The following is a 14,685-nucleotide window of genomic DNA, read 5'->3' on the forward strand; positions in this document are numbered from 1 at the left end:
TTTATTTACACCATCCCAGTAACTTTCTTAGAAATATAATTTTGCTCTGTGCTTCTCCGAGCATGCACTTCGTAGCCTATAGCCTATAGTCTATGGATCATTTTGATTGAGACCACACAAGCTAGTCTATAGGCGCAATTGATATTGAGCACTAAGCGTAGAATCAGAGAGGGCGGCATGAGCACACATTGACATATAGCCTAATAAGCAACTACTTCTAAGCAACTACTTCTAAAACACTGAGAAATATTGACATTTTATCATTTACAAATGACTTTACACTCCCCTGGACTCGATTTTTTTTAACACTCAACCCTCCCATTGACTGAAATTGAAAAAGCATGATCCTCCCCTGTTTTCCTCCAGGTAACCATTCTGTAAATGTTGATCCATCGCTAAGACTGTCAGATAGGATAGGGTGTGACAGACAGTAGGGGCTTATCCTCCAATTAACCTTTTATGACTAGGGGGCAGTATTTTAATTTTGGGATAAAAAACGTTCCGGTTTCAAACAGGATATTTTGTCACGACAAGATGCCCGACTATGCATATAATTGAAAGCTTTGGATAGAAAACACTCTGACGTTTCCAAAACTGCAAAGATATTGTCTGTGAGTGCAACAGAACTGATGTTTCAGGTGAAACCCAGATAAAAATCCAATCAGGGAGTGCCGCATTTTTTGAAAGCGCTTCATGCCAATGACTCCTTATATGGCTGTGAATGAGCTACGAATGAGCGTATGTTTTCTACGTATTCCCCAAGGTGACTACAGCATTGTGACGTCTTTTTACGCATTTGTTGAAGAATAGCCGTAAGGCACCACATTGAGCAAGTGGTCACATGATGGCTCCCGCAGAAAATCTTGCGTAAAGTACTGAGGTAGCCATTTTTCCAATCGCTTCTTATGAGAAACCAATTGTCCCAACGGATATATTATCGAATAGATATGTGAAAAACACCTTGAGGATTGATTCTAAACAACGTTTGCCATGTTTCTGTCGATATTATGGAGCTAATTTGGAAAACAGTTGGCGTTGTTTTTACCGCATTTTCCGGTCGATTTCTCAGCCAAACGTGAAGAACAAACGGGAGCTATTTCGCCTACAAAAATAATCTTTTGGAAAAAAGGAACATTTGCTATCTAACTGAGAGTCTCCTAAGTGAAAACATCAGAAGTCTTTCAAAGGTAAATGATTTAATTTGTTTGCTTTTCTTATTTTCGTGAAAATGTTGCCTGCTGCCAGCAGAGCGTAGCATAGCATTATGCCATGATAAACTTACACAAATGCTTGTCTAGCGTTGGCTGTAAAGCATATTTTGAAAATCTGAGATGACAGTGTGATTAACAAAAGGCTAAGCTGTGTCTCAATATATTTCATTTGTTATTTTCATGAATAGGAAGATTTTGTAGGTAGATTTATGTCCGCTGTGTTATGCTAATTGTTTGAGGCTATGAGTACGCTCCCGGATCCGGATTTGAGAGTCACCAGAATTAACTGCCAGAGATGGAAGCAGGAGAGCTGTTCAGTGGTGTTATTTATTTGCTTAGCATGGGGTGCTCATTATGTGGCATGGGGAGAGGGCAGTCAGTGTTTGGGATTAAGGGGAGATGGCAGAGGCCTTCATGGGTCAATGGGTCCCCTCTGTGCTAGAGAAGGGTTGTGCTGCTGGAGATATATATTTTACTGCAGGCTGCCTAGGACCTGTTGGGGTGGGGTGGAGGGCACTAGTTGGATAGTTCATAGTTCACTAGAGGGTTCACTAGCATTGTATGGTAGCCTACTGACCAGTAAGCTGCACTGTTCTGTGAACCTATTGACTAACCGCAGGGATTCAATGCCTGTGCTGTCACACACACAAACACACCCATACATAGAGAGTTTGAAAAGAATGACTGACTCAAAAAACGGGAGGAGGAAGATAAAAGGAGAGAGAAGAGAGGACATGGGGAGAGAGGGCACTTAATGTGGAATTCAACTCCTTGTAATTTACTGTGGGAGAGAGGGGGAGGAGTCAGGTGGAGGGGAAAGCCCAGGGGGGAGGGAACAGGGGAGAGCAGAGGTCATTTAGTATGACGCACAAAGAGACATACACACATAAACTGAGTAAACACCACCAGAGAGAGAGGGAGAGAGTGAGCCCATCTGAAAGACGGAGACAGAGCCCGGTGAAAGATAGCTTCAACAAGCCAGCAAAGAAGGGAAAGAGAAAGCAAGCTATAGAGAAACATGCTGAGAGAAATAAAGTATAGAAAGAGGGTTCAACAGCCGCTGCTCCAGTGAAGCCTTAGTGTGTGTGTTAGGTGCCAGAGTGAGTGCGTGTTTATGAGTGTTTGTTAGGAGCAGCGGATGGCATGCTTGCTCCCTGAAGAAGGAAATGTATCCAACTGACTGAGAGAATGTGAGAAAGTGTGGGGGAATTCTGCATGCTGCTGGAAGGGAATACTGCGATTGGAATACTCTGCTCCTGGTGGATATGCAAACTTTCCTGGACTGTTGTTTTCTTTTTGAACCATTTACTCCTCTTCAGGGGTTTAAACTCATCTGTTATTTTTGCTGAAGGAAAGTCAAGCCATTATGCCAACTGGTAAGTTGGATTTATTTATGTTATTTTGCTGTCCAATGCTATTTGGGGCCTCCTTCATCTGTCAAAGGTTTTATATTGTCAGTTGGTTTTGTACAGTAAAGAATGCCTAGATCAAGTTTTTTTTTCTCAAGTGTCTGCTCCGCAGTCAAAGGTGCATCAAAGTTTAGATTTCTTAATCTTTCATATCATGTTGTGTCTATGTGGTAAACCAGGGTCCTTTTAATCACTGTCCTAGTCCTAAAGTCTTTGAAGGTTAATGCCTTGATGGTGTGTCTGGTAGGAATTCATGTTTTTATTAATATACACATGAGAGCTGGCTCTGTTTTAGTAAAATATGTCATTCTTGCATCTGGAAAAGTTCATTTGAATTCAACTTGTTGTGTACTTTTTTTGTCCATTGGTTTGTTAGTTGTGCTGTATCTAGCACCATTCTTGTCTGTTGTGTGTGTGTGTGTTTGCTTCTTTGTGTGCTGGTGGGATATCTTCTCCCTGCCTACAATGTTGTGTGAAGTGTGTGTGACCGCTTTGTCGTTGTTCTCTCTCCTGTGCTGTTGTATGAACAGTGTTTTATAGTTGCTTTCCCGCAGTCAGTTGAATGGAACATGTTTGCTTTCTCGCAGGGATGTTGGTTCTTGCTGATTAGGACTGATATAGATCATCCTTAGTTCCACTCCTGTAGCTTTTCCCCCACAGACGTTGTTCATATATAGAGTTTATTCTCACTGACTGAGAGGTAGAGATATACATTGAGTACACAAAACATTAAGAACATGCTCTTTCCATGACATAGAATGACCATGTGAAAGCTTTGATCCCTTATTAATGTCACTTGTTAAATCCACTTCAAATCAGTGTAGATGAAGGGGAGGAGACGGGTTAAATCATTATTTGTAAGCCTTGAGACAATTGAGACAGATTGACAAAATATTTAAGTGCCTTTGAATGAGGTATGGTAGTAGGTGCTAGGCACACCAGTTTGTGTTAAGATCTGCAATGGTGCTGGGTTTTTCAAGCTCAACAATTTCCTGTGTTATCAAGAATGGTTCACCAACCAAAGGACATCCAGCCAACTTGACACAACTTTGGGAAGCATTGGAGTCAACATAGGCTAGCATCCCTGTGGAATGCTTCTGACACCTTGTAGAGTCCACGCCCCGATGAAGCCAAGATCAATGATATAAAGAATAATGGAAAAAAAGTACTTTTAAATGAAATTATAGGCAGAAAGACAAATTCAACTCCATCTTTCATCAAATCAGATGGCTTATTCATCACAAAACTATTTGATGTTGCCAATTATTTTTATGATTATTTAATTGGCAAACTTAGGCAGAAAATTCCCACAATGAACAGTGAGCAATTGTATTCATGCATAAAAAAGTAATAATGAAAGAAAAGCAGTGCTAGTTTGAATTTTGTAAAGTTAGTGTGGGAGAGTGGAAAAAGTATTGTTATCTATCGATAATGACAAACTTTCTGGCATTGACAACTTCGATGGAAAGCTACTGAGGATGGTAGCTGACTCTATAGCCACTCATATCTGTCATATTTTTTATTTGAGCCTGGAGGAAAGTCTTTGTCCTTAGGCCTGGAGGGAAGCCAAAGTAATTCCGCTACCCAAAAGTGGTAAAGCAGCCTTTACTGGTTCTAACAGCAGACCTATAAGCTTGCTGCAGCTCTTAGCAAACTGTTGGAAAAAATCGTGTTTGACCAAATACAATGCTATTTCTCTGTAAACTAATTAACCTCTCTAGGGTACGTGGTACATCCCACCTCGTCAACAGCCAGTGAAACAACAGAAATCCCATAATTAAAAATCCTCAAACATGCATGTATTTTACACAATTTCAAAGATACACTTGTTGTAAATCCAGCCACAGTGTCCGATTTTCAAAAGGCTTTACGACGAAAGCAAACCAAACAATATGTTAGGTGAGTGCCTATTCACAGATTAACACAGCCATTTTTCCAGCCAAAGAGAGGCTTCACAAAAAGCAGAAATATATATACAATTAATCACTAACCTTTGATGATCTTGGGGCGGCAGGGTAGCCTAGTGGTTAGAGCATTGGACTAGTAACCAGAAGGTTGCAAGCTCAAATCCCCAAGCTGACAAGGTACAAATCTGTCGTTCTGCCCCTGAACAAGGCAGTTAACCCACTGTTCCTAGGCCGTCATTGAAAATAAGAATTTGTTCTTAACTGACTTGCCTAGTTAAATAAAGGTAAAATAAATAAAATCTTCATCAGATGACACTCATAGGACTTCATGATACACAATACATGTATGTTTTGTTCGGTAAAGTTCATATTTCTATCCAAAAATCTGAGTTTATATTGGCGCGTTGTGGTCAGAAATGCATTGTCTCAAACAAACATCCGGTGAAAGTGCAGAGAGCCACATAAAATGACAGGAATACTCAGCATAAGCATTGATAAACTATACAAGTGTTTTCATGGAAATATAGATAAACTTCTCCTTAATGCAAGCACTGTGTCAGATTTCTAAAACGCTTTATGGCGAATGCACACTGCGATTATGTTAGCTAGCCACAGAAATGGATACAGCCATTTTCCAGCCAAAGAGTGTCACAAAAGTCAGAAATAGCATTAAAATGAATCACATACCTTTGATGATCTTCATCTGGTGGCACTCCCAGGTCTCCATGTTAGACATAAATGTTTGTTTTGTTTGATAACAAAACACCTCCTTTTTGTCCGCGCGTTTTGTCCAGTAATCCGAATGCAGAAGGCGCGTGTACTAATTCCAGGCCGAAAAGTTTTTAAAAAGTAAAATAAAAGTTAGTAGAAACATGCCAAACGATGTTTAAAATCAATCCTCTGGTTGTTTTTGTCATAAATAATCAATAATATTTCAACTGGACAAAAGCTTTGTAAATAGGAAAGGAGAAACAAGAAAGGCGAATTCACAAAGAGGGCGCATGGCTGATGAATGGAAATTTCCACTGGTCAATGATTGAAAGTAGTGTATCTCCCTCATTTTTCAGAGTTAAAAGCCTGAAACAATGCCTAAAGACTGGTCACACGTAGAGGAAGGCACAAAGCTCGTGAACTGGGTCCAAAGCCTTTCAGCCTTTCAAAATAGTAGTACTTCCTGGTTGGATTTTCCTCAGGTTTTTGCCTGCCATGTCAGTTCTGTTATACTCACATACATTATTTTAACAGTTTTGGAAACTTTAGTGTTTTCTATCCAAATCTACTAATTATATGCATATCCTATATTCTGGGACTGAGTAGCAGACAGTTTAATTTAGGCATGCGTTTCATCCAAAATTCCAAATGCTGCCTCCTACCCTAGTGAAGTTAACAACAGTCAGCAGTCAGAGAAGGGCACTCAACATGTACTGCACTGACACAAATGACTGATGATTGGTTAAAATAAATTGATAGTAAGAAGATTGTGGGAGCTGTACTATTAGATTTCAGTGCAGCCTTTGATATTATTGACCATAACCTGTTGTTGAAAAAACATGTGTTATGGCTTTTCAACCTCTGCCATATCGTGGATTTAGAGCTATCTATCTAATAGAACTTTGGGGGTTTTCTTTAATGGAAGCTTCTCTAATGTCAAACATGTAAAGTGTGGTGTACCGCAGTGCAGCTCTCTAGGCCCTCTACTCTTTTCTATTTTTACCAATGACCTGCCACTGGCAAAAAACAAAGCATGTGTGTTCATGTATGTTGATGATTCAACCATACACACATCAACAACCACAGCTAATGAAGTCACTAAAACCCTTAAGAAAGAGTTGCAGTCTGTTTTGGAATGGGTGGCCAGTAATAAACTGGTCCTGAACATCTCTAAAACTATAGTGCCTTGCAAAAGTATTCATCCCCCTTGGTGTTTTTCCTATTTTGTTGCATTACAACCTGTAATTTAAAGAGATTTTTATTTGGATTTCATGTAATGGACATACACAAAATAGTCCAAATTGAAGTGAAATGAAAAAAATTACTTGTTTCAAAAATTAGAAAAAAATAAAAAGCGGAAAGGGGTTCTGAGCTGTGGCAAAAAGGTTTGCTGTGTCTGTCAGCATTGTGTCCAGAGCATGGAGGCGCTACCAGGAGACAGGCCAGTACATCAGGAGACGTGGAGGAGGCCGTAGGAGGGCAACAACCCAGCAGCAGGACCGCTACCTCCGCCTTTGTGCAATTAGGAGCAGGCGGAGCACTGCCAGAGCCCTGCAAAATGACCACCAGCAGGCCAAAAATGTGCATGTGTCTGCTCAAACGGACAGAAACAGACTCCATTAGGGTGGTATGAGGGCCCGACATCCACAGGTGGGGGTTGTGCTTACAGCCCAACACCGTGCAGGACGTTTGGCATTTGGCCGTGGAGAACATTCTGCTGCCTGCAACATCCTCCAGCATGACCGGTTTGGCAGTGTGTCAGTCATGGTGTGGGGTGGCATTTCTTTGGGGAGCCGCACAGCCCTCCATGTGCTCGCCAGAGGTAGCCTGACTGAAATTAGGTACCGAGATGAGATCCTCAGACCCCTTGTGAGACCATATGCTGGTGCGAATGGCCCTGGGTTCCTCCAAATGCAAGACGATGCTAGACCTCATGTGGCTAGAGTGTGTCAGCAGTTCCTGCAAGAGGAAGACATTGATGCTATGGACTGGCCCGCCCATTCCCCAGACCTGAATACAATTGAGCACATCTGGGACATCATGTCTCGCTCCATCCACCAACGCCACAGACTGTTGCACCACAGACTGTCCAGGAGTTGGCGGATGCTTTTAGTCCAGGTCTGGGAGGAGATCCCTCAGGAGACCATCCGCCACCTCATCAGGAGCATGCCCAGGCACTGTGGGGAGGTCATACAGGCACGTGGAGGCCACACACATTACTGAGCCTCATTTTGACTTGTTTTAAGGACATTACATACCTTAAGGGAACATTTTGACATTTTCTGTATGGTTAGGGAAAAAGTCCAAATTGCAAATGTACCGTCCCTTACTAGACGTCCGAAAACATTTGTTAAATTCGGGGACGGCGTCGGGCCGAGCGGCAGGGCCAGACCTACCGGGAAGTCATCAAATGAACTTTGTCGGACATTCGGTTTTCGTTTTATAAAATAATCAAATTTTGGTCATTTTTCCGCTATCCCGGAAAATCCCACAAGAGGGCATAAGCAATCATACTGCAATTTGACAAAACATCACGAATCACGACGGGCCTTATCTCGAAAACTGAAAATATCGAAACTTGGTGAGCATAGGTTTGGCATAATGGGCAGTTGGCCCCGAACAAGATGGCGTCTAGGCCTCAATGGTTTTTGAGTTATGGCCATTTTTCTGGGATTAAAGGTCCAAAATGAAAATAGAGAAATTATTTTTTCACTTCACGTCAAAGTCAAGGAGCCTCCGGTGTCAATAACAAAAAAATCAGCCATTTATCTATCGTCATTTAAGAGAAATCGTACAATGACAGATTTGTGATGTTCAAATATAGGTGGTTTTTTTTCAACAGTTACAGATCCAGTTGCAGGGTGTTCATACGAATATTTTTAAAGTGTGCTGCGGAGCTTTGCAAGATTTCTGTGATTTTCTATGATTTTCTGAAAGGTATTTGGATGTACATCACCAGCAAAGGTGAAAATGACTCTGCATTCAACCCTGTGTAGATCAGTCAATTCTCAACGTAAAGACTTAGACACTTACAGAATCCTGAGTTTTATGTCAATCAAGACATGTGTGTACTTATAGCTTCCTGTGCCAACCGGAAGTGACATAATTGGTGTCTCAGGGGCTGTTTGGAAGGGTTAAAAAAATCAGATCTGTCCAAAACTTCATATGTGTGATTAGGCAACCCCCATGAACTGTAAATCAGTCATTTTTCCCATAAAAATTCAAAGGAAAACTAAATCACACAGATACACAACTTGGATGGAGGGACGTATTGGGGTGCATAGAGACTGACAGTGCCTCCAATAGTTAGCTTTGTTCGAGCTAAAAAAGAACCGTCAGACCTAGAGTTCCGAAACTTTAGAAACCTGTTCTAGACCTCAGGTCGATAGTGAGTGGTGAGTTAGGTGGCTCTAGAAGGTTCTCGGACCGAGAAACAGCCTCGTACATTTGCAATGACTTCAATTCATTTTGACCATTACTAAAATGGCGACATTTAGAAAAGTCTCAGAGACACAAGACTAGGTGCATTGAAACCGGCTCGGCCCATAGACACGGACCCCAATGTTTCTGTCCGATAGCTCATTCAAGGACCCCATAGCAAGGCATGGAAAAAAGTGGATTTTCAGCACCAATTAGGGTTTTACTCGGACACCAAATGACCTATCGAGCCGAAACTCGGGATTCGGGGTCGCCTCACATAGGACTACACATAATGTCCGAACTGGACCCGCAGCTAGAACGTAACTATGTGTTTTACGTTTTTATTATGTTTTAAACTAAAGGCGCTGTGAATTATGGGCCTGCTCTGACATATGTGATAGTTGGCTTCTAAATGAGTTGGAAAAAGTGGGTTTGGTGTCAATTGGTATCAGTTTGGTGTCAGAATGACATCTAATTGACTGATGGACACTGACTTGCTAGTTGACTTTTGTTAATTTGCAATATGTTTAAGCGGAGAGGGACCATCACCAAAATGGCATTCTGAAATCAACACAAAAAATGGCATCACCATAGTGTCCAGACTGTGCCGAGTCCAACGAGGCGCCCCGCTTGACCGTAGCTCGCTCGGTCTGAGCGCAGCGACCATGAGAAAAGTAGGCCCAAAATGAAGCCTGCACCACGTCATTTGATTTTGGGTGACAGCGGCGGAACCGTTAGGTTTAGAAGGACAATTCAAACACAGGAATGTTCCTAAGGTCCTCCCGATCTGTGCAAGCCTCTAACCTTGACCGTGTGACATTAACCCTTCACAGTTAAAAGAAGGTGTTTACATAAAAACAGTTTGCATTGACTTCTCTCCCCATAGGAATACATTGCCTGCTCCCCTAAATTCAACCTGGAGTCTATATGGGTTATGAATGCTGTATGAACCTGTCTTCGGTACCAGTCCATCAGGCCACTATAAGGTCTACCTGTGTCGATTCTAAGCTTCCTGGACCAACCGGAAGTGGTTAAAATCGCCCTAAAAGTGTATAACCATACCCTGCCTGCAGTTTGATAGACATAGTGCATTCAACCCTGTGTAAATCAGTCAGTTTTTATGGTAAAGACTTAAAACTCAGGATTCTGTAATAGAATACCCCAATGAGGATGTGTGTTGAGTTATAGCTTCCTGTGCCAACCGGAAGTGCCATAATTGGTGTCTCGTGGACTGTTTCGAGGGGTTAAAAAAATCAGATCTTTCCAAAACTTCATATATGTGTGTCCCATAAAATTTCAAAGGAAAACTAAATCACACACACACACACAGCTTGGAAGTCGGGACCCATTGGGGTGCCTAGAGACATACACTCACTGCATTAGTTAACCTTGTTGGAACTTTTAAAGAACCGTCAGACCTAGAGTTCCGAAACTTTAGAATCCTGTTCTAGACCTCAGGTCGATAGTGCGTGGTGAGTTACGGCGCTCTAGAAGGTTCTCGGACCGAGAAACAGCCTCGAACATTTGCAATGACTTCAATTCATTTTGACCATTACGAAAATGGCGACATTTAGAAATGTCCCAGAGTCACAAGACTAGGTGCATTGTGACTGTCTCGGCCCATAGAGACAGAACCTAACGTTTCTGTCCGATGGCTCATTCAAGGACCCCGTAGCAAGTAATTGAAAAAAGTGGATTTTCAGCACCAATTAGGGTTTTACTCGGACACCAAATGGCCTAGCTGAGGCCACATATCGAGCCGAAACTTGGGATTCAGGGTCGCCTCAGCTAGGCCTACATATAACACAAGAAATGGACCCGCAGCTAGAACGTAACTACGTGTTTTATGTTTTTTTTATGGTTTGAACCGAAGGCGTTGTGAATTTTGGGCCAGCTCTGAAGTATGTAATACTTGGCTCCTAAACGAGTTGGGAAAAGTGGGTTTGGTGTCAGTTTGTATCAGTTTGGTGTCAGAATGATATCAAATTGACTGATGGACGGTGACTTGCAGGTGACTCTTGTCCATTTGCAATATGTTTAAGCGGTGAGGTACCATCACCAAAAGTGACATTCTGAAATCAACCCTAACGAGCGATGGAGAGGTACCAGAATCACTGCCCAGCCATCCCGAGTTCATCGGGCCAGTCAATTTGGCATTCCTGCGCAATTTTTATAGCATGACAAATTGGTGATGGTGAATGCCCAGTTAACCATATTGGAAATGCACAGTGACTTTGCAAGAGTGAGAAAACATCACCAAATGGACATTCTGAAATCAACCCTAACGAGCGATGGAGAGGTACCAGAATCACTGCCCAGCCATCCCGAGTTCATCGGGACAGTCAATTTTGCATTCCTGCACGATTTTCAGTGACTTTGCAAAAGTGAGAAAACATTTGCAATATGTTTTAACAGTGAGGTACCATCACCAAAAGTGACATTCTTAAATCAACCCAAACAAGCGATGGAGAGGTACCAGAATCACTGCCCAGCCATCCCGAGTTCATCGGGCCAGTCAATTTGGCATTCCTGTACGATTTTTATAGCATGACAAATTCGGGATGGTGAATGCCCAGTTAACCATATTGCAAATGCACAGTGACTTTGCAAAAGTGAGAAAACATAAACAAATGGACACCAACATAAACAAATCAACACCACGAGTGATTGAAAGGAACAACAATCACTGCCCGGCCATCCCGAGTTCATCAGGCCAGTCAATTTTGCATTTCTGCAGGATTTTTGAGCATGTCAAATTTCTTATGACATTTGGCCCCCACAAAACATATGCCTTATGCACAAGTAAAAAAAAAAGAAATTATGATAATAAAATGACTAAAGTATGTTGATACAGTTCTTATACGTGTGTAATTGACACAAAATTCTAAAGAATTTCGAAAAACGGTCCAGAAAGCACTTTTTTTAGGGGTGTGTGAAGTTTTTTATGAAATTTTGCAATTATTGACTTTTGACTGCTGACTTCCTATGAAATCATATTGCAAATGTAGAAAACACATGCAATAATGCGCAAGTAAAAAATAAATAAAAAAATTGATAATAAAATTGGACAAAAGTATATTCATACAGTTCTTACACATGTGTAATTGACAAAAAAAGCTAAAGAATTTCGAAAAACGGTCCAGAAAGCACTTTTTTAAGGGGTGATAAGTTTTTGACAAAAATTCATTTTTTCAAAATTTGGCTTTTGGATGTTGACTTGGGGTCCATTTCCTATATGAAAAACCAAGGTGGAGCGCACACGCCACCTGTTGGATTTTTGAAGTGTTACAACTGGCAATTGCCATATGGCATTTGCAAAACATTTTGCATGAATCAACACCGATTTGGGTGGTATTGTCCATCGTGTACATGGTTTGTACTATGCCAATGGTTTCCCATTCATTTTTGTCCATTTGAGGGGGGAATTCCCTTACATCAAAGTTGGATCAGCCTGTAGTGTGGTTTTCCACTTTAATTTTGAGTGTGACTCCAAATCCAGACCTCCATGGGTTGATAAATTTGATATCAATTGATAATTTTTGTGTGATTTTGTTGTCAGCACATTCAACTATGTAAAGAAAAAAGTATTTAATAAGAATATTTCATTCATTCAGATCTAGGATGTATTATGTTAGTGTTCCCTTTATTTTTTTGAGCAGTGTATATAATTAAGCTGCTAGTTGAGAACTTGTTTAGGCGTCTGTTTCTCAAACTAGTCACTAATGTCTAGGTTCTTACTCAGTTGTGCACCCCCCCATCCTCTTTCTATTCTGGTTAAGGCAGTTTGCACTGTTCTGTGAAGGGAGTAGTACAGTCCTCTTACTCAGTTGTGCACCCCCCCCCATCCTCTTTCTATTCTGGTTAAGGCAGTTTGCACTGTTCTGTGAAGGGAGTAGTACAGTGTTGGACAAGATCTTCAGTTTCTTGGCCATTTCTCGCATGGAATAGCCTTCATTTCTCAGAACAAAAATAGACTGATGAGTTTCATTTTTTCTGGACATTTCGAGCCTGTAATCGAACCCACAAATGCTGACGCTCCAGATACTCAACTCGTCTATAAAGAAGGCCAGTTGTAATTATTGCTTCTTTAATCAGAGCACAGCTGAAAACTGTTGTTAACAATTGCAAAAGGGTTTTCTAAGGATAATTTAGACTTTTAAAGTGATAAACTTGGATTAGCTAAAACAACGTGCCATTGGAACACAGGAGCGAAGGTTGCTGATAATGGGCCTCTGTACGCCTATGTAGATATTCTATAGAAAAATCAGACGTTTCCAGCTACAATGGTCATTTACAACAATAACAATGTCTACACAGTATCAATTTGATGTTATTTTAATGGACAAAAAATGTTGCTTTTCTTTCAAAAGCAAGGACATTTCTAAGTGACCCCAAACTTTTCAACGGTAGTGTATGTTTTTTTATTTCGTTTTGTTTGCTCTTTTCCATATTTTATCTATCTCTGATAAGCTACCCAGGCAAAGTCTGAAAATAGCCCATATTAATATATGCAGCCTTAAAAATTAACCTTTTGCGACTAGCAATCCCGTATCCGGGAGCGTAATCATAGCCTCAAGCGCATTACCATAATGCAACTTTTCTTACTCATGAAAATCGCAAATGAAATGAAATAAATATATTCAAACACCTTTTGTTAACAACACTGTCATCTCAGATATTCAAAATATGCATTACAGCCAACGCTAGACAAGCATTTGTGTAAGTTTATTCATGGCATAATGCTATGCTAGGCTCTGCTGGCAGCAGGCAACATTTTAGCGAAAATAAGAAAAGCAACCAAATTAAATAATTTACTTTTGAAGAACTTCAGATGCTTTCACTCAGGAGACTCCCAGTTAGATAGCAAATGTTCCTTTTTTCCAAAAATAATATTTTTGTAGGCAAAAAAGGTCACGTTTCTTCATCCTGCTTGGCTTAGAAATGGACCGAAAAATACTTCAACTATAACGGCGAACTTTTTTAAAAATTTGCTCCATAATATCAACAGAAACACGGCAAACTTTGTTTAGGATCCATCCTCAAGGGGTTTTTAACATATGTATTTGATAATATATCCGTCGAGGCAGTTGGTTTCTCATAAGAAATGATTGGAAAAATGGCTACGTCAGAATTTTACGCAAGATTTTCTCTGGGAGACACCATGCGACCACTCGCCCTATATGGTCCCTGACAGCCATTCTCCAATGGAAATGCCTAAAAAGACGTCACAATGCTGTTGACACCTTGGGGAAAACGTAAGCTCACTCCTAGCTCCTTCACAGCCATATAAGGATTCATTGGCATTAGGCGGTTTTAAAAAATGTGGCACTTCCTGATTGGATTTTTATCTGGGTTTTGCCTGTAACATCAGTTCTGTGGCATTCACAGACAATAGCTTTGCAGTTTTGGAAACGTCAGAGTGTTTTCTTTCCAAAGCTGTCAATTATATGCATAGTCGAGCATCTTTTCGTGACAAAATATCTTGTTTAAAACAGGAACATTTTTCATGCAAAAATTAAAATAGCCATTTCTGAGAGTCACTTGGATAGTTAATTTGATGATAGAGCAATGCAAGTATATAACATCTATAGAATAGACAGGAATGCTAATGCTATTCAGAGCCATGTCTGTAATGCTTAGAGAAGATCTTATGTCAAGTGTTATTGAAGTGTTGTGGTTGCAGGTTCACCTGGCACACATAAAGCTTTTTTTGCAGGGGTGTTGTTATAGGCCACCATGTGCTAACAGTCAGTACCTAAATAAGATGTGTGAAATGATTGATAGTGTGTGTGATGTAAACAGAAAGGTCTATTTCCTTGGGGACATGAACATTGATGTAAGGGAGTGCATAACTGGCGGCAGGGAAGTCAGGCGCAGGAGAGCACAACAGAGCAGTTTTATTCATAAAACCACCGGAAACCAGATCAACAAATGGGTACAAAACCCGCCGCGCACCATGCACATGCACTGACAATAAACATTTCTGCACAAAAACATGGGGGGAACACAGGGTTAAATACACAACAT

At 40.9% G+C, this 14,685-nt stretch overlaps 1 protein-coding gene across 1 annotated transcript in view; it reads left to right on the forward strand.

Annotated features, from left to right (window-relative positions):
• The first annotated feature begins 2,108 nt into the window (after window positions 1-2,108).
• Window positions 2,109-14,685, forward strand: part of LOC135505755 (pleckstrin homology domain-containing family G member 1-like) — a 168,449-nt gene continuing 155,872 nt past the window's right edge. Inside the window, exon 1 of the mRNA XM_064924855.1 lies at window positions 2,109-2,587. Coding sequence (XP_064780927.1) covers window positions 2,578-2,587 — 10 coding nt within the window. The 5' untranslated portion in view covers window positions 2,109-2,577. The remainder of the gene's footprint in view (window positions 2,588-14,685) is intronic.

Source organism: Oncorhynchus masou, chromosome 19 (assembly GCF_036934945.1).
Source record: "Oncorhynchus masou masou isolate Uvic2021 chromosome 19, UVic_Omas_1.1, whole genome shotgun sequence".
NCBI classification, from domain to species: domain Eukaryota; kingdom Metazoa; phylum Chordata; class Actinopteri; order Salmoniformes; family Salmonidae; genus Oncorhynchus; species Oncorhynchus masou.